At 35.4% G+C, this 15,465-nt stretch overlaps 1 protein-coding gene across 31 annotated transcripts in view; it reads right to left on the bottom strand.

Annotated features, from left to right (window-relative positions):
- LOC145674949 (uncharacterized) overlaps positions 1–15,465 on the bottom strand; it is a 768,948-nt gene that overhangs the window by 710,164 nt on the left and 43,319 nt on the right. For all 31 annotated transcript variants that reach the window (XM_081745221.1, XM_081745222.1, XM_081745220.1 and 28 more), the window contains exon 3: positions 3,814–4,576. In XM_081745221.1, the coding sequence (XP_081601347.1) occupies positions 3,814–4,576 (763 nt within the window). The remainder of the gene's footprint in view (positions 1–3,813; positions 4,577–15,465) is intronic.

Here is a 15,465-nt window from a genome sequence, read left to right as displayed (position 1 = left end):
CAAATAATCTTCCTTCCCATATAGTACGTTTGGGCAGACACGATGTACGCAATCCATATATTTTACCGCAAGACAAAATTTTTGTCGAGAATTCTTTCTGTAAACAATCCTCTTATGCCTTTTAGCATAATTAACACATTTAATACGGTCCTTTCTGTAATAGGACTTCTACATTGTTATTTAAAGAAGCACTATAATTAGTGCACTACAATGTCATGTTACCAGTGATAACAATGCCCATGCTTCCAGAGAACACTAGGACGATATTCACAACACCGAATTACGTAACTGTTTATTGGTTGCAGCAGAACATTACGAGAGGTTCTGCAATCACAAAATAGAATTTATAATAATAATAATAATAATAATAATAATAATAATAATAATAATAATAATAATAATAATAATAATAATAATAATAATAATAATAATAATAATAATTATTATTATTATTATTATTATTATTATTATTATTATTATTATTATTATTATTATTATTATTATTATTATTATTATTATTATTATTATTACAACAACTTACACGGAAGTAGTTTTAATTCGACATTTTGGTTTTACTAATGATGGTAAACATCAAGTCAAATTCACATTCAATGTTGCAAACTATCAATAACGCAGGAGATAAAACCTTTTAATGAAATACATGTTAAGTTTTCGAAAAACTGTGGTTATGTGGGGAAAACTGTGCTTCATGTTATGTTTACAATCATTAATGAATACCAAATCAAACAAAAACCACGTAGTGTCATTTGGAAACAAAAGTTCTACCAAATCGACAACACTTCCAACTGAATTGCATCGCTCTTACGGACGTAGAAATCATCATATTGATATAAATCAACTTTCTGAATTTCATCATAACTTTAACGCATAGTTTCTGATTTAACGCGAAATATATATTTTATTTTCCACGGTCGCGAACCGATTTTGGATCTTGAGTTTTAAACGCTGTAACTCGAAAACGAAGCGGAATACGACTCATGTTTCTAAATGTCCATAGGAAATATTTACAATCCAAGTACAAATTCGAAATTTCAATAATTAATTGCGAATGTTAGGGGCTGCAGCCGCATGAACGGTTAACGGATATTAAATACTTAGGTACTTCTCCAATAGTTGTAAAAAAATTCCGATTTTTAAATGGTGTGATTTTTGAGAAAATGGCGACCAAACATGGTGTCTTCATAAAATTTTCAGGTTTTCATTACCATAACGTAGGATGTAATAATCAGAAACGTTAAGTCCTTTACATTTTCAAGAGACTTTATCGAGTAGATGTCGATGCTAGAAGCAGATGGTTGATATGGCTCGTGAGGACAGAAATAAGTGTTTAAAGTTAGCAAAATTTTCACCAAAGTTAGCAACATTGCAAGTGAATTGTGCTATTCCTATTGGACCAAAAGACGAATTTTGGCTCTCCACCGAAACACACTACTTTATATTCTTCCTACTATTGTGATTATGTTATTAAGTACACTGCTTTCTCTACAATAAAACTTTCAATTTGACATATTTTCCAGTTTTTCGAGCAATCCCAGAGGAGGGCCGCCATTTTGGAAGGCTGTATATCAGATTTTTTTTCAGCAAAAAGAAAAAATGTGCCTAATAATTTTGTACGTATTTTCTCATTTTTAAAAAATAAACTAAATCTGAGACAGTCTTGTGGACCACTCTGGACGATTTGAAATGGAATCACTCTTATCTTAGTCATTTTTTACAACTCGCACGAAATTAGTGGAACTAAAGAGTTGGTTTGTTATGGTTTTTGCATCTTCCCTTTTCGCATGACAGATGTTTTGGGTTGCTGCCGCGTTATGTCCGAGTCCCAATTTGTACAGTAACAGTTTACGTGCACTTATCTTTACGTATCCTACGGGGACGTTTCAAATATCTTTTACAAACCTATTCTCACCGTGTGAAGAACAGATATTTTACATAGTATTCAAATAAAAAAGAACAAAGTGTTACGTGTAAGCAGCAAACAGAGAAAGCATTTAGTAGGTAAGCAAGGACGTCAGAAATTATTTTTTCAAAAATATGTGTCACGCATTTATTACAGTGAAAGTCAACAATCCAGAACCTTCAGCATTTCTTACAAAATAGTTGCAAAAGAACTTCTCATGAATTAACATTAGAAAAGATTACATTGGCGAACTTGATTCTGAAATAAGCTTTCGTTGTATGTAGAAACCAACAAAAGTAGGCACTAATTATTGCATATTCTCCAGTTTATGTTGTTTTAAATTAATGGATCGAGTTGAGTTGATTTTGAATTTAACGTTCCTTTTAGCAGCGAGGCTATATGAGACGGAACTTACTGATTAACGTCACATCCGAACCACAAAACTCCATCCGGGAATCGAACCTGGGTCTCCCACACCAAAGGCGCGTATGCTAACCACTTAGCCACAAGGAAGCTCGATTAATAGATCGAATTGTAAAGTTTACATTCTGCGGCTTGTTTTATATCCACCATTTTCTTCAATAAAAAGAATTTGTGTTTCCGGTGATTAAGTAATCCATAAAATATAAACATAAAATGAATAACTGGAACAATGACAACCACTTTTAGTGTTTGGTGTACACTCTTGATGGAACTTCATATTATATGCGCTTTGACTGCAAACGCAGTACAAAATTCCAACGGTTGTTTGATTATTCAAATGGAAGGTCCGAAGATCAGACTCCAAGCTCAAGGCCGGGCATCCTGACTACAACAGCGCAGCTAGCGACAACTATCAGCCTGACCGTCAGCTACTAGGAATTAGCGTGATTGACAGACTGAAGCGTCTTGTGTTTATAATGTGGATTAAGAACATCTAAATATTTTCGCCTACATACCGTCTACAACTCGCCTACAACTCGCCTACTACTCTACCGCCTACAACTCGCTCACGCAATCCGTATCATCTTAGATGTTTCGAAGTTTGCATATTAGCGTTATTCACGGATATATGTTTTTGGTATTATCAATGAGATAACCCAATAGAATTTATGACGTGTTGTAGTCGCGCGAAGTATTTAAATCATATGACGAACAGAACTAGCGAAATTTAGCTGGTTTATCTAAACAAAAGTAGTATATTTTTCCTTACCCTCAATTTCTTGAATTTTCGAGTGCTTGGTCTTTTAAATATGATTTTATGCTCATACCAGGACATACTTAATTATTGGAATTATACTTTATTCCAATAGGTTAACACAATGATATTTGATTACTTATTATTTAATTTTGAAAGTTCAGGTAATACCTTGACTCTCCTACCTGTAATTAACACTTAAAATAATTGAAATGCCCATCCTATTCTAGTTTCCGGCTCACAAGAAGGCTGCAGCACATAACAATCGAATAACTAAGCCTAACATTTCAAGTCATAGAACAACTGTATGCAGTTAACTTTATATTTAATAATAATAATAATAATAATAATAATAATAATAATAATAATAATAATAATAATAATAATAATAATAATAATAATAATAATAATAATAATGATAATGATGATGATGATGATGATGATGATGATGATGATGATGATTATAATACCTGAGATGTATTACAAAATTTTTACCAAATTGATAAGCACTTTCGAGAAAATCGTGGCTCTCGATTTTTGTTTGTATAATAATAGTCATCATTCGAAAATATAGAAGGAAATATTTTAAGGACTTTCGATCTTCCTCTTACAGATCACGAGACATGCAATCCTACTGAAATCTGGAATTTGATTTTTTATTCACAACTTCCTTATTCCGTTTACTATTCGTAACCAATATTAAAATTAAACTTACCTGTTCCTTGGCCTGAAGCTGATCCTTCCCCAACGTGTGACGGACCTGGCCTTACATTCAAATCTACATCTCTGCTTTTTTCCATCTCTATCACATCATCGTCCAAAGTAATATTTTCTACACTATCATCGTCAGGATATTCAGTCTTTGGTTCTATCAGTGGAGGATGATGTTCTGATTGTTCTTTCACTGCTTCTTCTACACAATGTTTTTTAATGTCCACAGGCTCTTCTGAGCAAGGTTCGACACTTTTAGATGGCACAGTATTCATAGGCATAATACTAGCAGGAATATTTGGAAGACTAACAGAAGGTTCTGAAAGAGTACTAGCACTTTCACTCTCTATGCTCTCACCGGAGCGACGTCTTTGTTTTTTGCGTTTCCGAGACACTGGAGATACACTTCCCTCTCTTACATTCGAAGGACTAGCAACAGGTAAAGGGGCTGTTTCTGGAGCTCGTGTTTCCATCGCATGAGGTACAACCGCGGCATTCGATGAGGTATGTGGTTGAGGGGGTAAACTGGGTGAAACCGGGGAAGAAGAAGGTTGAGAAAGAGGTTTCTTATCATGTTTCTTGTCACCACCATCTGCCAATCCTTTAATTTTTAGTGATTCTGCAGTCTTGATTAAAGCCGAAAGTTGCTCCTGAGATACATTCACCTCACCCCGGTACATATAGTCTATTAATGCTTTTAGTTCTTGGAAAGACACATCCTTTAAGATGATGATTGGATGTGTCTCTAAATGGTGAGCCAGTAATTCCTGAAAAGAAAACGACAGTAAGCATACATTTAAAATAAATTCAAAAATAAAAATTCACTATATATATATATATATATATATATATATATATATGTGTGTGTGTGTGTGTGTGTGTGTGTATGTATGTATGTATGTGTAAGTAAATGTAAGAATATGGTTTATTTTGTTCCTTGTAATATTGCTTACATGAGAAGCACCCCTCCTTTGTAAGTGAACTCGCCCAATCTTGCGAATATCATTCCATAAAACGTGGTGATCGGTGTTGTCAAGCAATCGAAGTTGGTATCATTAGCACCGCAGCCATGGAGTTGGAAAGAAGAGATTTGCGTGCCATAATTCTATATGATTTTAAATGAATCGGAGTCGCTGGAAAGGTTGAGACGAACCTTTCGGAAGAATGAACCATCGCATGCAACACTGTTTCTTTGGTTTTGAAATTTTAAACGAGGCTGATCTTATTAGAAGATGAGCGTGGTGGAAGGCTATCAACAGCAGTGGTAGAGGAAAACATTGATGAAGTGAAGCAGATGATTAAGAACGATCCGAGAGTGACATACTGTGACACTGAATGTGCTCCTGGGATTAGCGTGTCGATGTTTCAACCATTCTGCATAAACACTTGTGTGTGAGAAAAGTTTAATCTCGGTGGGTGCTACACAACTTGACTGAAAATCAAAACCAGACAAGAGTGAAATGGTATCAAGATATATCAGGGTGTCTACTAAAATTCCAAAATGAAATTTCGTGACATTTTCGTGACCTTTTCTTCACCAAATCATACAATTTCCTAACATTTTCAAGAGCAAATTTGGGTGCGAGTTAGGCCGAATTTTCATCCATGCGATAGAAACGTACTTTGCTTGCGATTTGGTAGCGTCTAAAGCCGACCATGGACATTTTTTGGTGGTGAATTTTGACGTTTTATAGAACGAGATTTTCCAATCTGTACTTACATTTGTACAATTAAAAAAAATCGTGACCCAAAAGCTAAATTTCGTGACTTTTTCGTGACTTTCATGACCGTTTTCTGATTTCGTGACATTCGTGACTTTCGTGACCGATAGACACCCTGTATATTTCAGAAATTCCATGTGAGACTCTAGGAAGGTTTCAGACATTGTGACGGAGGTAAAACCAGGATTTATCAGTCTGATCCAGAGATAAAGCGCCATGTCATTTGTTTGGGTGTCTAGGTATCGGTTTTCTATCCTTGAGATGCTGTAAATGCCTACAAAGAACAGTTAAGTGCAGTGCTTGAAACACAGTGGCACCAGTGCTTCCAAGATTGGTTTACGAAGATGAGACGTTGTGGAATGTTGGAAAGAATACTTTGAAAAGTTATAATAGTTGATGTTCGGCTGCACTTCATTATTCTTTTGTTTTTATGTCTGGCAACGCTGAATGATTAATAACTTTTAGTGTCAACGTGGAATGTGTGACTGCATGACACGCAATTTGTAGCTTCTTGTACAAAACAATTTGTGTATTTAGTTCAGTGATTCTAAATAGAATAAATATTCATATTGTGCATTTTGAACTTGGTATTTAAAACAATACAGTACACTAACGTTAGATACTGATCCTAACCGACCGGATTGCATTCCAGTTATGTTAGCTGGTGTGTGTAATGTAAGAACTGGTGGCGCAGTACTTTCATTTTGTATTACATGGTCAAAGTGGTGTAATAATTCTTAGTGGTGCAGGATTATAACACAACGAAAGAACTCAAAGGTAAGAAAACTGCCCTCGAACACGATCTACCAGGCTTAGAACTTCCTAAGTTTTGTGGTAGAGTGCAGAATTGGCTATCGTTTCGTGATTTATTTGTTGCTGATGTTCATAGTAACAATCGGTCAGGCAATGCTCAAAAGTTGCAGTATTTGAAAACATCTGTATCAGGGGAGACTGCTGCACTGTTGCAGTCCATTTCAATATCTGACAATAACTATAATGTAGCGTGGAAGTTACTTAAATCCAGATGCGAAGGTCTGAGGGAGCTCGCAAATCATATTTTGAGCAAGTTGATTATTCAACCAGCTGTGAAGAATGAATCACCAGGTGACGAAGACTGGTTGACAATAGTGTTCAGTGTGTGTGATTGGAGCACTGGGATGTGATTTTAATCTACCATGTGGGTGAGAAGCTAGATAAGAAGACTAGAAGGCAATGAAAGCTGTCATTAAAGAAAGGCTAACAACCAACATTTGACCAGCTGAAAGAATTCATATTACAACGTGCCAAAACATTAGCTGCAGTGGGCACAAGGTCACCGGCGGACAAGTCTGCAATAAAAACAAACAAAAAAGGCAACACGTTAGTGCATCATTCAAGACTTATTGTGTCGTGTATTATATGTAAAAGTAACCACAAGCTATATAAGTGTTAAGAGTTCATAAGAATGTTAGTGAATGATCGGCACAGCTTTGTGAAAAAGAACTCGCTTTGTTTCAACTGTTTGACCTTAAATTCTTCCGTAAGTAAGTGTAATGTGAAACAGAGTTGCCACAGTTGTATATAAAAAAAAAAAAAAAGAGAGAGAGAGAGAAAGGATAAAGTAGATATTGTAAATTGCTCGCATTCTATAGATCAAGAACTAATTCCTTAGGTGGTGTTGTCCACAGCTATTATAAGTATTAAAGATAATTCAAATAAGTTTTGTTCTCTTATCGATTGTGGCAGTGAATTATCGTTTGGGTCATTCCATATCAACTCAACACACCGTTTTATTCTGACCCTTTCAGATATTGATGATTTTTACCTCATATGAGGATATCATAGCAAGATTAAAAAATACCAAATTTCAACCTTCTAGGTCGATTAGTTTTCGGAATTTTACGGTTCGAAATTTCCGATTTTGGTCAAATAATTGTATATATTGGATTTTTTAAAATTTCATATATCGCAGCTCGTAATTAACGTACCGAACTACGACTTAAGTCATTGCAAGGCCACTGCTTTAAGCTTTATATATATATATATATATATATATATATATATATATATATAAAGAGAGAGAGAGAGAGGTTAGGACTTTATAAAGATATGGTAAAAATATAATTTTGGGATCGAGAGATACAGATTTCGAAGGAAATTGTGTGAATAAAGAAAAAATGTCCTACATGATTTGCATAGTGTTCACTGAACTTTCCTTGCGTCGTAACATTTGGTAATTTTTCAAACTACTCAACTATAGAGCATTTATAAGCAGAGACTAACCTCTAGGTAAAGTCTTTCGGAGAGATATGATACTGAAAAGCTCTGATAGTTCTTTTGACGCTATCTTCAAGAATACGATAAGTAAGTGTTACTGGGCTCACTGGGCCAGAATATCTCGTGACTGAACCCATAATACGTCCACCTTATTTAGATATTTAAAAAAAAAATGAAGATCGTCCAGCAGGGTGCAAAAATATTACCTTTACCTGGCCATCTTCTTGATTAGTAGTGACAACATGTACGAGCTATCAATTTCCTTCGTGAACTGTAGTCACGAATTTCACGTAATGGAATCGTCCTGGATGTCAGGAGCTGGTGTATGCTGTATGTTGAAGAAAAGGAGAAAGGCTTAGTCACTACAGTCGTTCTATCACGAGGAACAAAAACATGGGTTCTTCGTGTCCCTGGAATCCCGTAAATATCTTCGAAACGTTTTTTTTAAGAAATTCGTCAGTCGCAGCATATTCTGAGTAACAAATACGAACTCAATCCCTGAGATACTCTTCTTTGCCCAATCATAAAGTTCTATTAGTTCCAAGATTTGATCTAAGAATGGGCGCTGGAGGCTTGCTTTTCTTGCCAGTCTCTACATACAGTGCCTCCTACACCATCGCATGGGCCTTTACCATGGGCTGTGGCAAAAATGTGCCACTCAGCCTGTATTCCGTAGTCTTGTTGGTGTAACCATAAGTTCAGAGTTCTTACGAGTTTTATACTGTGCAGCTGAACCATCCGAAAAGTAGAACATTTTCTCAGGGGCAGTACAATGTTTTCTTCGAAGGAATTCCACAAGTTCCTTCTAAAAAGAGTAGAGTGCCACAGCACTCTGCTCAAGGCAGATATTACAAACAAGTAATAGTGTCATTTTTGTTACCTTTTCGATGTTACCCCATGTCCATATCAGGAAACTGTTCTTTAAACAACTGATATACTTCCCGCAAATTACACAAAAGACGACGTTTAAACTTTCTTCCCACTTCTGTCTCTTACTGAAGGGGAGTCTTTTCTGCATGGCATAATCCTAGAAATGTCATCACTTTGGTAGAATTCCTTGACGCCCTGGGCGTTTTCTGGTGGAAGAACTTTATGCTTTTCGTTTCTATAATTTGTATCTCCGATCTTATCACATCCCAATATTATATTTTGACCGTATCTTCATAAAGGCCTAACTTACATGTGAGATTTTTTCACAAATTTAAAATTCGAATTTTCAAAAAAAAAAAAAAAAAAAAAAAAAAGAATTCAGTACATCTACATTGATATATATAACACTTAAAACAATGTCTTTGCAATGACGTAACTCTTAGTTCTGTAAATTAATTAGAAGTCGAGATATAGCAAATTTAAGAAGCTAGTATATATATATATATATTTAAACCAAAATTGGAAATTTCGAACCGTAAAATTTTGAAAAGTAATCAACCCAGACGGTTGAAATTTGGTATTTTTCAATTTTGCTATGATATTTTCATGTGACGTAAAAGTTATCAAAATCGGAAAATGTGCTTTCTTTTTGTGTTGATTTCATATGGAATGACCCGTTTGTAACTGAACATTCCGTTCAAAAATTAGGTATAAACAAAGAGAAAATAAACATGAGCATATCAGGTGTTACTGGTTCTAATGTTGGAAATTCCCATGTAGAAGTTGATTTGTGTTTTCAATCATTGTACACTAATGGCAATATTCATACTAAAGCAATAGTGTTCCCAAGAATTACAAGTAACTTACCAAGAGTATCTATTCAAAATATAGGTAATTGGGAAATTATGAAACAAGTAAAGTTAGCAGATCCACAGTTTCACAAAAGCGGACCTGTTTATGTGTTGTTAGGTGCTGATGTTTTTCTGTTCTTGTTGCGCAGTAGCAGACACGTAGATACGAGTGGAACTCCCTCATATTTTGTGCCTGTTGATCTCAACAAAACATTGCAAAGATTCTGGAAAGTAGAAGAGTTGCCAACTATATAGCATTTATCCCTTGAAGAGCAAAAATGTAAGCAGTATTTCACTGAAACTTACAAAACGTTTGCCTTAAAAAAAAAAAAAAAAAAAAATGTTGAACCTCTAGGTGTATCACGGGGCACAGCGGTAAAGCGATTATGCCAGATGGAACGTATGGTACAAAAAGATCCTGATTTGAGTACTTAGATCATATGGAAAAAACTCCTGATGCAGAACTTGATATGTTGTATCTGAATCTTATTATCTGCCGCATCATTGTGTTTTGAATGAAAGTAGCTCTACTCCTAAATTGCGTGTTGTATTTGATGGTAGTGTTAAAACTAGCAGTAGAGTATCTCTCAATGGCAACCTAATGATAGGTCCAAAATTGCAAGATAACATTATCCCATCAATGTTAAGGTTCAGAACTCATTCAATTGCATTGTGTGATTATACAGCAAAAATGTACAGCCAAGTTAAGGTAGATGAAAGTGATTCTGATTACCAGAGAATAGTGTAGAGAAAAACAGCTGACCAACCTATTATTGATTTTAGATTGTTAATTGTCACTTATGGAATCAGTTCGGCTTCATATCTTGCTGTAAAATGTTTGCAACAGTTAACTATAGATGAAGGTCATCGTTATCCCAAAGCTGCAGAATTAGTCATGCATGATTTCTTTGTTGACAATTTAACTTTAACTGTCAGTGCAATTTAGTTACAGGTGCAGTTGATAGTAATGAGGCGATGTTACTGTACTAAAAAATTAACAGCACTATTACACAACGGTGGTTTCGAATTAGGAAAATGCTCTACCAACGACATGAGTGTGTTAAATAGCATACATTCTCTCTTTTAAGAGAAACTCCGTCGTAAATTTGTTTTAATGAAGATGAGAGTGTAAAAGTATTAGGTATACAGTGGAATCCGTCACGTGATTCACTTTTTATTGTTGTTCCCACTCGCAAGTCAGTAATGACACAACGAATGTTATTATCTCATAATACAAAATGGTATGATTCGCTTGGCTGGTTATCTCAAGTATCCATTGTGGCAAAATTATTGCTACAATCATTATGGAAATTAAAAACTGAATGGGATGACGTACTTCCAAATGATATTGCTCGCTCGTGGAAAGTATACTGTCGAGAATTGCCATTGTTAAAGCAAATTAAGATCAAAAGGTGTAACTCTTCTGAAAATATTGTGAAATATGATCTCATTGGGTTCTCAGATGCTAGTAAGAAGGTGTATGTTGCAGTAGTACATGTACGTTGTATATAATGAAATATGTAAATATACTTAATAGCTGCAAAGAGCAAAGTTGCTCCTATAAAGCAGATATGAATACCTAGGTTAGAATTGTGTGCTGCAGTATTGTTATATAGATTAGTTAATACGGTCATTAAGGCAATGTTAATCAAGTTTGAACAGGATGTATGTTACATAGATTCTACTACTGTTTTAGCATGGCTTTCTTCATGTCCTAATGGAGAACAAACAGTTGTGGCTAACCGAGTATCTGAAGTTCAACAATCAATTTCATTAAATGGGCTCACGCATCGAGCAACGACAACTCAGATTTTAGTACGTCTGGTTTGAATCCGTCACAATTAGTCTTGTTCACTATGGTAGAATGGGCTAAAGTGATTGAAGGAATGAGAGTTGACTATTGTAAATATTAGTTGCAAAAATTTAGAATCTGTTCAATGTGAGCAAAAGTCTACTGTTAAAATGAACATTAAGGCTGACTGTGCAATAGTTTATAAATTCTCATCATTATTTAGATTAGTTCGTGTTACTGCTTGGTGAAAAAGATTTATTATGAGGTACACAGGTGAACAGGAGTAAAGATGTAGTGGATCATTAACTACAAAGGAGTTGTTAAATACATTCATGGATTGGATAAAACAAGATCAAGAGTCTCCATATACACTTGAGATAAAGTACTTACGTATGAAAAAATCTTTGCCTTCCAATAGCAAACTATCGTGTTTAAATCCATTTCTTTCATCCAAAATGATGTCATGAGGGTTGAAGACGCTTGCAAAGCGCTACTGTAACATGATTTCAAATACCCTATCTTACTTCCGAAACATGCTAGCATTACAGAACTTCTAGTAAAATCTGAACATATAAAGCATTTCCATGAAGGTTCACAGTTACTTTTATGTTTTGCAACGAAAGTTTTGGATCATTGGTGGTCGTAATTTGTAAGAAAAACTGTAAAACGTTGTGTAATATGTCCCGAACAGTTAAGTGTAACAGCCTCTCAATTAATGGGTCAACTTCCTGTTGGTAGAGTAACAACAACTCGTCTATTTTTTCATTGCGGTTTACATCATGCTGATCCACTGATGTTAAAAAATATGAAATATTGAAATTCAAAAGTGTTGAAAGGTTATATAGCACTCTTTATTTGTTTCAGTGTCAAAGCCATCCATTGAGAAGTTGTAAGTGAGTGATACGTTTGACACTCTCGAACTGTTTGAAAGCAGCAAATACTGAAAGATCTGGAAGAAACAATGCAATCGATATTGTTATAGGTGTAGGCCTACATGTGTACTACATATACGCAGGGTGTTCATTTTGAAAGTTTCCTCCCTTGAAATGAAGTAAAAAGAAGAGTTTCTACCCAACATGTCATTAAGACCAATGTTTATGCATGCAGAAGGATTAAGTAGTCTGTCAGAGAGCGAGAGCGAGAGAGAGAGAGAGAGAAAAAAAACATGCATCACCCGAACAGGTTTGGAATCCAAGACACCATGGCCCTTATGCAGTCGTTCTGACCGGTGATTAGTATCATATTAAAGAGTTCGACTAATATACAGTATGTTTCCTGCAGTAGTCAAGCATTTAGTATGAAGCTAATCATACGTCAAAACGACTCTGCATAAGGCTCCATTAGTCTACAAACTGCCACTTTACTGATTGTTAACAACAGGGTAGGCAGAGAAAGGAAAATGTTGTATCTGGTTTCGAGGATTTAAATTAAAGTTCTGGATGGAGACAATTTCTGATATAGGTAGAGGTATAGAACTTCGGTTTTGAGAATTTATTATCCGGTACTTGAAACCCTTTGAGTATTTGAGACTGTCCAAATTTCGTGTAATATCTGGACTTCCAGTATCATTGAAACAATCTTTGGGATTTCCGGTGCGAACCTCATTCTAGATCGTGCTGTCTGTTTGTATGTGATGTCCGATGATAACTTTCGAACAGATTGTACGATTTTGATGGAACTTACTTTAAAATGTTCCTCTTTGCTTTTATCATGCACCTGTTGTTTTTGGTTGCCTTACGACAAGGGGAACTCCCTTGAATTCGAGTATTTGTTCTTACTTTGAGCGTATACATGATGTTATTACTAACATTACGGTTTTCTCAATATCAATATTACTACTACGTCTATTACTATTAACACTATAATATTTTATTGCCATTTTTGGATCTGACGTTCAATACGTTTCAATAGTATATTTCAGCCTTTTTCCTTTCTTCATAGTAGACTCATGCTATTATGTAGGTTATGTGAAGTAGGTAGATTTTACACCAAATTACTGATATGATTTAGGATAGTTTAAAGTTATACAACCCAATTAAATTTTAACTACAATCAAAAAAGGCGAATATTGCAGTGATAACAGAAAACTAAATTTTATTACATTACTAAAGATCTCTTTCCATGAAATACTTGCTGCATGAAAAACAAGCTAGACCCGCCCTTCCGCCAGTGTTCTCTCTTTTTTTCTTTTACCACCATCTTGTTGCCCTCCATTTCCTTCTCTGCTGCCATTTTGAAATGCCTATGATCACGTAATCTGTAGTAATATGTAACGATTAGAAATCGGGACTTGAGACCGCCCTTCTATTTTTAGCGCACCTTTCTATGACCAAAATTTCCCTTTTGTCGCCATCTTGAAATGCTTATGATCACGTACCGTAGTAATCGGACCACGTACCGTAGTATTCCCCCTCCGATAAGAAGGTTTGCAGAAGAACCCTCATTTTTCCCGCTTTCGAACATTCCTTTTGGCACCCGCCGGAGCCCGCCCCTCATGTAATTATAAGCCTGTAACTGTGGTTGACTAAGGTCAGTAATCCTGCAAAGACACTCGTTTCGGTTCATCAGTTTAGAAAATTAGCATGATTATACTTCATCACTTTCCCGCTGCCTCCATTTTCGTTTGGCTACCATGTTGAAAAGAAATGGTGCCACTAACAACTTTTACGGTGCCGGTTCTGTTGCCTGTGGCACTAACTTACAATATTAGTGCCTGCAAAGTGCATCTATCTGGTGCCCTTTGCATGGCACAGACATACACATACACGGCGCGACACGTTACTTCAGCCCGTCCCTTCTTATAGGGTGGGCGTAAAAGGAGAGAAAAATAGGTCAGAGTGGATAGCTCGACGGCTATAAGGTTTGAATCTAAATTTTTCTTTGTGAAGCCATGATAGCCATCTAGTACTATCCATTTCCTCTCCTATGGAGCGACAATGATAAATTCTAAACCTTTCAAATTACAGGTAAAATATCAAGCATTAATAAGCACCTTTTTCCTTAATACCTGACATAATTATTATTAATTTCGGGCACTTAAGATTATTAATTTCAGGCAGTGTATCAGAGTGTATGTCTGATGAGGACCTTGGTTATTAGAAGATCGAACGTAACAAGTAAAGTATTTATTTTTATGAATAGTACAGTCTTGTTCGGCAGTTCTATGTTTTATTTCTGAGTTAACTAATGTCAGAAATTTTAGGGGAAAAAAAGGTCGGGAAATTTCACTGTGTTTGGGCAAATTGTTAGCTTGCAAATCTGTCTTGTGCTGATATTTATGAAAAAATCAATAGCGATAAGGTGATCTTCAGAAGAATACTTTACTCAGAAAAATAATTTAGAAAATAATTAAGACAATTATATAAAAATATATTTTAAGTAAAGGAAATGAGCATAAGCATGTCTGAATCTTAAGGTTAGACTTTTTTCTAACCTTCTTAAAAAAAAAAAAAAAAAAAAAAAATCATGGACTGGTGTCCAGAAATATGGTAACCCGGGAGATTTGAATACACGGAGGATAAAGTAGCAAAAATACTGGTAACCCAAGTTGAACACGATCAGAGATATGTTTGTCTGGGAATATCCGTCCTGAGCAACCCCCTGAAATCACCACTGATTTGATCAACATTTATTTTACTGAAAGGCGAAAGGGGGAGTTCTCGCCCAAAGCATCATCATATCTGATTGCGGCAATGTGTGAACTTGAGGCCACTGAGAGAAAGAGAGAAAACATGAAAGAAGATAACACATTTGGCTTTAAAAATAAAATTTTGCTACAGAATTTTAGCAACACACACACCGCACATGATTAATACGATTGAGGTGTTGGACCGTATACTCGTATACTATATCGTACTAAGAGCACATTACCGTATTTGTACGTTTAAGACCGTATGTCTGGCAACACTGATACAATAGATGGCCAGCAAATAACATACAAGAGGTAAAATTCAGGAAGAAATTGAACTTCCTGTGTATGTATGTATGCGTCTATCGGAAAAGCAGTTCCTTTCTACACGCTATCATTTTCTCCTCACAAATACAACTTTGCAATAACTTATCAGATGATAAAAGTTGTCTGACTAGTTTGGCTGCAAGAAACTTTTATAATATTCATACTTTCGATAATACCCGAAACTTCGATAATAAACGAAACTTTGATAATT

This window comes from Thermobia domestica, chromosome 18, assembly GCF_964235325.1.
Source record: "Thermobia domestica chromosome 18, izTheDome1.hap1.1, whole genome shotgun sequence".
NCBI lineage: Eukaryota > Metazoa > Arthropoda > Insecta > Zygentoma > Lepismatidae > Thermobia > Thermobia domestica.
Note: the sequence above shows the minus strand (reverse complement) of the source record. Positions and strands in the feature narration are given on the sequence as shown.